This window comes from Moschus berezovskii, chromosome 5 (assembly GCF_049115385.1).
Source record: "Moschus berezovskii isolate FMDL1 chromosome 5, NW_MosBer_1.0, whole genome shotgun sequence".
NCBI lineage: Eukaryota > Metazoa > Chordata > Mammalia > Artiodactyla > Moschidae > Moschus > Moschus berezovskii.
Window position 1 is genome coordinate 66038241 of NC_142464.1, and position 9592 is coordinate 66047832.

Here is a 9592-nt window from a genome sequence, read left to right on the forward strand (position 1 = left end):
AGTTGGTGAATCTTTCAAAATTCTTTCAAAAGAAACTGCCATGTTTTACCATTATAAAGATGAACTGTTTCTTCCTTTTTCCTTTCTCTCCTACTGTGCCTAATTTTGGTAGCTAAAGGCTCAGCCCCGCACATCCCCTGCGCCCCGAGAGATCTCTCTGCCGAGTTCACTGGTCCCTACTCCTCCTCCCCTGGGGCACTGGCTCTGCCCACCTTGCCTCCTCAGCTCCTGCCCAGGACACCCCAGACTCAGCAGCTGGGCTCTGAGTAAGATGAGTCAGAGCGATAATAGAGGACCTGGAAGGAAAATTCCAGAGCAGGTGGCAACTTTCATCCCATCTGAGAGCTGTGACAGGTAGTCTTTGGTTAAGGACATAGAAATACACTTTTTTTTAGCACCTGCTGCATGTCAAACACTGAGCCATGCACTCTTGTTTTTATCTCATGTAATCGTCATAACAATCCCAATGAAGCAACTCTGCCATATTTTCTCCACAACACAGATGAGGGAAGTGGTTCAGAGGTTTTTTTACAGGCATTTTCTCCGTGGCCGGAATGCAGTTAGACACAGGGATGTGGACACAAAACGGGATGCAGGAGGGAGCGGGGAAGAGCTGGCAGCAGTTTGAGATGAAAAAGACAAGAAGGCAGGAAGCTTGGGGCACTGCATAGCGGGGTAGAAAAACCCTGAGTTCAAGAAGTTTGGCCCAAGGATCTTCAGGGTGAGATGACTGGGCACAGGAACTCAGTTTGCCTAGGGTATCCAGCACCCTCTATCATCCCTCCCTCCTCAAAAAGGCCCTTGGGAGGATTCTGTTTTTCTCCTCCCTTACAAAGAAAGCTGTGTCAGTAACTGGCAGAGGAATGCAGAGTTTCCATTATAATGTGCATCCTATTACATCCCATTCCTAAACTCACCTAAAATAGTCGAATCCTCAGCTTTATCCAGGTACCTTTAGTTTATTAGATACCATGCTAAAATACCCAAGCAGCGCTTCCTTTTAGGAAGTGCCACTCATTGGAGGAGTTCTTTTTCTCCATAAGGTATTTTACTATTCTGAGCAGTTTTACATTTGACTGCCCACAAAAAAGATCTCCTCCAAGTGGAAAATACATATAGAAGACCAGGCTGACAGGAGTAAGTGCCTTGGGGTAATGAAATCAAAGGTGATTCTCTCCCTTCTTCTCCAAACTTTAAATCTTTTGGGGAATTCTCCAGAAATACCAAGAGCACTGTGTTTTAGCTGAGGGGAAATAGGGAAGAAAATAAAAAGGTCTGGCTACTTAACTCCTAGGCAGTGGCAGCAAACTCGTGAATCTGAGGTGTCACTCCAGAGTTTCATACGTTTACAAGGAACCTATGATTGCAAACCATCACCACCTCCAGAATGAAAACATATGTAGTCTACACTTAATAGACAATTTGACTGACGTTGTAAGTCTAGTCTAAGGGGCCCTATGGGTAAGAAATACAGGGGGATAAAAAGAAACACAGGATAAAAGCTATATACCACTTTGCCATTTGCCAATCAGGGACAATTGCTCATTTGCTCCTCACTAGCAGCCAGTAAGGCAGACAAAGATAGGGGTTGGCACATACCCATTTTACCGGCAAGAAAACAGAGGCAGAGAGAATCACATTCCAGAAAGCACAGGCACACTTTAAGCCCAGGGTTATGACTTGGAGGTTGGTACTCTTTCCACTCTACCATGTCTTTACACTATTAATGACTCTTTATAAATATCTTTGGGACTTCACAGGTGATGCAGTGGTAAAGAATTTGCCTGCCAGTGCAGGAGACATAAGAGAATCAGGTTCGATCCCTGGGTTGGGAAGATCCCCTGGAGAAGGAAATGGCAACCCACTCCACTATTCCTGCCTGGAAAAGTCAATGGACAGTGGAGTCTGACAGGCTACAGGTCACAGAAGAGCTGAACACAACCTAGGGACTAAACAACAACAACAATATGTAAAAGAAAAACCTATTTCTCTAAATATCTTAGAATAAAAAGAAATTCCTCACCATAGGGTGAAACAAGATGATCTGGTAATAAAAGGCCTCAGAATTGAACAGATGTGAGTCAAGGTCAAAATCCAACATACATACTCAAGTGAGTTGTTCAACTTAACTTCTCAGGATTCAATTTCCTCATCTATACATGGAGGAATAAAATTATACAACTAACAGGATGCTGTAAGAATTAAATGATCTTAATACTTAGACCAGAACCTGCCACAAAACAGGTAAAATAAATACTGCATTCCTTCCTCCAAAAAAGAGTAAAGTGCCTACAGGGTACTAACTGCAAAGTCCAATTTTAGTCCTGTTAGCCACTCCAGATTCACTAATCTCTCTGCTTTCAGCAGCCCACCAAATCTTTAGTATTACTGAAGTAACTACCCTACAATTCTCAGCAACCACTCAGCATAATAGTTTTAACCAATGACAATTTCAATCATTTTTTATCAACTTTTAAATAACTTCTCTTCTGTCCCAATATGTAACTGAACTTCAACATCAGAGACAAACAGTTCTTTAAAAAGTAACAACAAAACTTTTTCCTCCATCTCCTGAGTCTTTGATCTCTCTTGTTCAAACTCAACTACTCAAACTCCCAAATAGCAATGGTTGTTTAATTTACTTTGGGGGGATAAGTGGGGAAGATGGGAAATGGCAGGCACATCTCGAATTTTTCATTTCCTCTTTCAATACAATTTGGGCTCGGAAGCCCAAGCCCCAAAGTGTTGCTTTCTCAAAACATCCTGCCCGCTGACTATGAAAAACATAGATACACAGCCAAGCAGCTACCTGGCCAAAGGACAACCTGGAATTTAATAAAGCTTATCGTGAGCATCTAAACGAGGAGTCAGGAGGCTGGATGGAAGCCCACAGAGCCCCAGGAGAGAGCACCTCTCATTCACCAGTCCCTGGTCCTTTTCAGTCCACTCCTTACTCAAAGGCTATGTTCACTGTCTGCAGAGAAACTAAGCCCTGAGTAACCAGAGAACTTAAAAACATAAATAAGCCAAGTGTGGAAACCATCCCTTCTGTGCAGTGGTATACAGTGTCAAATGCTGCTACTAAAACAGAAGCTTAAAGAGGTTCTACTAGAAGGGAAGTCAAAGAGACATCGCCACTACCCACTGTGCACTTAACTGTCCTTATTTTCTCTGCTTCCCGAAGTCTGATAACCCCACACTTAACAATACTATGATGTCCTAAACTTCCTATCCTAGAACCCCAACAAGACACCGAAGTTGATTTCTGTTCTATTTTCTGATTTCTCTGAGGAGCAGTGAGGTATAGGGGAAAGAGAATGAACTTTGGAATCAAACAGGCTTGGTTATCAAAAATAAAGATACATGTAGACACACACACACACACACCTACCTCTCCTAATGGTTCTGCCTCTCTGACTGAATGCTGAATGATACACTAGATATGGGATCTTGGACTAATTGTTTAACCTCTCTGGGCCTCAGATGCTGCACTAAAAATAAGAACTTCACAGAATTATGAGAAATAACTATAAAAATGAATATAGAGTGCCCAGCTCAAAGCTTGACACATAACAGTTATCAACATTTCTCTCAACTTTCTCCCTACTTCCCTAAACTAAGCCTACAAAAGTTAACACTGTCTTAGATTCCATGGGCACCAGATATTAGCTGCTCAGGCATCTTTTCTCCATGAAACAGGTCTCAAGTCACACTGGCACATCTGTACTCTGCACTGTTTCCTTTTAGATACCTCCTTCTTCTGAAGTGTTATATTGTGTAATTAAGAGCTTTCATCATCACATTCCAGTTTGGAAAGCTGGTGCTGCTCAAAGATCCATCAAAATATATACTCACACTATGGAAGGATTTCTCCCGCTATGACTGATTACATGCATCATGTGCTGAATTTTTAATTTCCCTCCCAGGTTAAGCTCTTCAAATTCTGAAGCAACTGACTTCTAGCCCTGTAAGTACCGTTTACAACCTGAGGTCCAATCTGAACCTGATGATGCCCCTATCCGGGTTTCCCTGGTGACTCAGATGGTAAAGAATCCACCTGCAGTGCACAAGAGACCTGGGTTCGATCCCTCGGTCTGGGAAGATCCCCTGGAGAAGGGAATGGCTATCCATTTCAGTATTCTTGCCTGGAAAATTCCATGAACAGAGAAGCCTGGCGGGCTACAGTCCATGAGGTTCCAAACAGTCAAACACAACTGAGCAACTAACATTTTCACTTTCATGCCCCTACCTGTCTCAGTAATGGTATGCAGGGTGAAACAAAAAATCTCTCATCCAATAATACATGTCACTAGTGGCCATTTCCTCAGGGTGGTTGGCTGAAGGAAATGCGGATCTGCTAATAAAGACTCAAGAGACATACTGTTCTGTTCCCTTCTTAAGATATTCTGGTTTCTATGAAAAAGTGAAGACCAGGGAGCTAAGCCAGTCTAAAAGCTGCAAGCAAGTGGATTCTTCTTAGGAGAGAAGAGCAGTATATGTGTTTTTAGGGAAGAGATAGTCATGGTTGGAAGGCTTCCAGTTACTTGCTTATTATTTGGACCTGAAGAGCAGCTCAAGCTTGGAAGGGTTTGCTGACATAAGATTCCAGGCCGTAGTAACCCCAATTGACCAAGAAGGTATACGTTTATTATTTTAACTACTGCTGTGAGGTAGCAATTAAGAGGGGACAAGTGGTAAGGAGTCCCTAGCGTCTATAGTTATGAAAACAAGAGTGTGAAAAAGGACTTCCGTGAAAGTTACACCTCGTCTTAGATTTCAATTAAAAACGCCTGTTCCAAGTTCATCACTGGAGACAGTGTTTTATCATCTCTGCTGATGGCTTCCTGCTGTGACCACAGAAGGTTCCTCTTGTGGTGACAGGAATCAACTCAAAGAAGAAGGAAAGGTAAGTTTACAAACTCGCCTTTTCTTTTTCCAAGACTGATGCTAAAATAAAACTTGGAAAGAAAGTGGAACCCCTCAAGGCTTTAATCTTTAAATTTTTAAAAAAGGGCTGGGGGCAGGAAGCCGGTCGCCGGTGTCACGATCTTCCGCTCGGGGGCCCCTTGAGGACGAGGGCAGGACAGGGGTCCGCAGGGCTCCGGGTCGCCCTACCCAGACGGAAGCGCTCCCCAGGAAGGCCAGAGCCGCCCGGGGCCCCACACGCCCGACAGCTCGGAGGTGGCGGCGGGGGACTGGTAACAGGTTCTCTCCGCGGCAGAGGAAAGAAGGCGGGAGCCGAGCGGGCGGGAAGGAAGGGCCGGGAGCCATCGCCACGCGCCGCGCCCGACCCGGGCCGCCCCCCGCACGGCCAGATGCTCCGCGCCAGGACCCCGCGGCTGTGCCAAGACCAGGGGAGCAGCGGGCTCAGCGGGGCGGCAGTCCGGACCCCGCGCGCTGCAGCCGCGACCGGGCACTCACCCGAGGCGACTAGCGGCGAACTCACGGCGCCTCCCACGAAGACAGCGGCGGCGAGCACAGCGGACCCCGGGAGTCCCCGCGGAGCCATCGCCCAGTCCCTTCGCCCTCCTCCCCCGGGGCGCCACGTCCCGGGCTCCGAAAGCGAGGGCAGCTCTGGAGCCCGCGCGCGGACAGGGTTCGTCTTAGCAGGGTTCAGCCCCGGCGCTGCGCACCCCGCCCCGCCAGGGATCCTCCCTCAGGCGCCACCCAGCTCAGCCAGCCCCGCCCCGCCCCTGCAACCCAGCCCCGCCCCGCCCCGCCCCTCCAGCCCAGTCCAGCCCCGCCCCTCCAACCCAGCCCCGCCCCTGCAGCCCAGCCCCGCCCCGCCCCTCCAGCCTAGCCCCGGGCTCCGCCTGCACCAGCGGGAGGCACATCCAGTGGCCCCGCCCCCGAGCCCGCCCACCTCGGCCTGGTCCCGCCTCTCCCCTCGCCTCCGCTTCCTCTTCTAGTAGGTCTGCCGCTCCCGCTGCCCGGATTAGTCCATGGCCCCGCCCACAGAGCCAGCCCCACCCTCGTGTCCGCGCTGACGCTCTCCCTTTCCCAGAACCGCTGGACAGCCGCTGCCCAGTTAGCGCGGGAGCCTGGGGTCGAGGCAGGGTCGTCGGGGCTTGTCCTCCCGGACGCCTGGATTAGGCGGGCGTGGGAAGAGAAAAAGACACAACAGCACTGGAAGCTCTGTATGGGCAGACATGGACAGCGCTGGAATGGGCAGGATCTCTTTTCTCTGCTGGCATCTCTATTCAGGTGGCATTCCCCTCGGTGACTGGTCTGGAGAGGGGCGCTGCACGGGATGTCAAGTTCCAATGTTTGAAAACGAGGAAAGTCAAATCATGTAAATGTCTTCCTATCTCCACTTCCATTTAAGCTGTTCCTACTGGGGAGAAAAACCTCTACGTATCTCTAGAAACAAATTGCCTTTGTTTTTAAATCGTGTGCTCACATTGCACCTTGCAAATACTTCTACGAAGTAACTCTTGCAGTGTTTAGTCACTTATTATCTCCTTGTATCGTCACGCCAGCTCTGTGAAGTAAGTAGTACCCTTATTTCACAGGCTAGAAAATAAACCGACGATGACCAGGCCACCGTGATAAATTGAGATTAACTTGTCTTCATTGTGTTTGCTCATTGCTGTGCCCTCCCCGCCTGGCTCAAGGACTGCACTCACTACATAAGAGGTCAGAAGTGGTTTTTGAAGTTGAATTATCATCACAAGGAGCAGTTGACCTCAGAGTCTTTCTCTGAGTAGTTCCCTCTTTGCATGCGTCCTCATGGACTACAACCTGCCAGGTTCCTCTGTCGATGGAATTATCTAGGCAAGAATACTGGAGTGGGTTGCCATTTCCTCCTCCAGGGGATTCTCCCAACCCAGGGATCAACCTGTTGTCTCCTGTGCTCCTACATGGGCAGGCAGATTCCTTACCACTGGACCCCCGGGAAGCCAGTTCCCTATTTACTGCCCTTTGGAGACTCCTTCTGTAACAAAGTGGTCAGGTCTTGAACAAATGTTCAAGAACACGAGCAAGAGGATGAGGTGGGCACTGGAAGTTTTCACAGAACAGGCTCTTGCTTGACCTGTCAGTCTTGGAATTTCAAAGGAGAACTCTTTAGTCTCTTCACTGAGCCTTCTACACAGTCTACTAAACTCTCACAAACAGTTACACTGATGTGGGAATTCCCAGTGAAAGCAGTTTAGGCCGCTACAGATGGCTGAAGCTGAGAGATGCCCCTTTGAAGACAAAGGAGGGTACGTGCGTCCTTTGCACTATTGTCCACACATCCTGCAATCTGGCAGGTTAAGCAGTTTATTCCAACTCAAATACAGAGTAGTTGCAGGAGAAAGAGGCCCATGTGGGTTTCTAATTTTAAAAAAGGAGTCCTGGGCCTAGAAATTAAACTATAAATTACAAGTTGTAGCCAGAACCAGTTACATAATTTGCAGAGTCTTGTGTAAAATGAGAACTTTTTTTCAAAATTAAGAATTTCAAGATAGCCATAGTCTGGTATGGAGCCTCTCTAAGCTTGAGGCCCTGTGTACATCACATACCCATAAAGTCAGTTATAGTCTGGGAACTTCAAATGTAGCCAAATGATTAGACCAAGATATCTCTTCAAAATGACAAATATTTTAAAAATGAATAGTGTTTCACTCTTTTCTTACAGATTGAACTTGCTATTAAAAAGACAGGACCATTTTTAACAGCATATTTGAATTGGATGTCTGCTTGTATCTCTCCAGAAATAAAAGTACAATCCAGTAGTTAAAGTTAGAGGAAACCTCAGTAATCATCTGCCAAGCCACTTATTTTACAGATGCTGCTGCTGTCGCTTCAGTCATGTCCGACTCTGTGCAACCCCATAGACGGCAGCCCACCAGGCTCCCCTGTCCCTGGAATTCTCCAGGCAAGAACACTGGAGTGGGTTGCCATTTCCTTCTCCAATGTATGAAAGTGAAAGTGAAGTCATTCAGTCTTGTCTGACTCTTCGTGACCCCATGGACTGCAGCCTACCAGGCTCCTCCGCCCATGGGATTTCCCAGGCAAGAGTACTGGAGTGGGTTGCCAGTGCCTTCTCCGATATTTTACAGATGAGAGATAGTTCAGTGTCTTGCCTGCTATCTCATTGCTAGTGTGAGCCAGAATTGGAACCTAAGGCTCTAAAATTTTCCTTCTCAGACTTTTCCATAACACTTAGCTGCTTGGCTAAGTGTTTTACTATAGATATTTTACTGTCACTGAACTTCATGTACATGCATTTGCACATCTTGTTAATGGAGAGAGGGAGAGAGGGAAGATGGGAGGAAGGAAAGAAATGAAGCTTCACTTATTTTCCAGGTATTTAACTCTACAGATTTGTTCACCCAATTTAAAAAGCCCCACGTATGCATTATCTAAAAGTCATTAAGTTCAGTTCAGTAGCTCAGTCGTGTCTGACTCTTTGCGACCCCATGAACCTCAGCACGCCTGGCCTCCCTGTTCATCACCAACTCCCGGAGTCCACCCAAATCCATGTCCATCAAGTCGGTGATGCCATCCAACCATCTTATCCTGTTGTCCCCTTCTCCTCCTGCCCTCGATCTTTCCCAACATCAGGGTCATTTCAAATGAGTCAACTCTTTGCATCAGGTGGCCCAACTACCAGAGTTTCAGCTTCAACATCAGTCCTTCCAATGAACACCCAGCACTGATCTCCTGCTGTTTTATTTTAAATGTGAAGACATCAATGTGATCGAAGTTCTCATTCATATTAGGAAGGGTTTGCCATATTTCTTCTGAGGAAATAAAAATTTAACATCCCAAGACTAAATAATTTTCCCTTTTTTTTCAGAAATAAAATTAAAGGATCATAGGTAGAGATGGTTGTGATATTAGCTCTCCTTTACTCATCTCTTAGATTCAGCTCAATCCTGGGGCAAGCGCTTTTCCTGTGTTCCTTCATCAAATCTTCACAATTTTATATTTGGGTAAATATTATTACTCATCCCCACTTCAGAGCTTAGGAGACTAGGATTTGCAGGATGAAGGCATTCGCCAAAGTCACACAGCTGCCTGGACTCAAACTCAGGATCAACTCACTCCAGGCCTACACTTGAACTTCTGCTTATACTGTTCTGCCTCTGAAATGTAGGATAGTAACCAATTAGCTCACCTTTTCCAATATAAAGTCTTCTTCTGTCATTTTTTTACTTAACCTGGCCTCTTTGAATTCTGTGTCAATAATAGCTTAAATACATTTTTTTCAGGGAAAATTAAGTTATTTATGGGAATGTGTTATAACTAAGAGCTTCTAGGAACCAAATTTACAAACATACAATTTTCCATCCTTTCTGGTTTTTGTTGAATTTTGTGAGCTTTCTTTCCAGTTTCTCTATACAAATTCAGTTAATCATTCCCCTGAATAGAAACCTTTCCTGTTTTTCTCTGTGCTAGAAGGTGGCAATTTCCATCACCATCATTTAAATGCATAAGACTCAGTTGGCTGGTATTTACTTTAATTAATGTTGAAATTACTTCCGCAGAAGGTCTCCATAGAATTTCTTCTTTCTGTGATTTAGATGTAGTCATCTTTCATTTTGAGAGACTATATCCACGAGAGAAGCCTACCATTCTTTGAAAAATATATTTGCAGGGGTAT

General features: G+C 46.0%; 1 protein-coding gene across 2 annotated transcripts in view; it reads right to left on the bottom strand.

Annotated features, from left to right (window-relative positions):
- The window catches only part of RELL1 (RELT like 1), a 96972-nt gene extending 91326 nt beyond the window's left edge, over nt 1–5646 (bottom strand). The window contains exon 1 of one of the 2 annotated variants that reach the window (XM_088836270.1): nt 5422–5646. In XM_088836270.1, coding sequence (XP_088692396.1) covers nt 5422–5509 — 88 coding nt within the window. In that variant the 5' untranslated portion in view covers nt 5510–5646. The remainder of the gene's footprint in view (nt 1–5421) is intronic. The other variant, XM_055434036.2, reaches the window with a different exon arrangement.
- Between the last annotated feature and the right edge of the window lie 3946 nt (nt 5647–9592).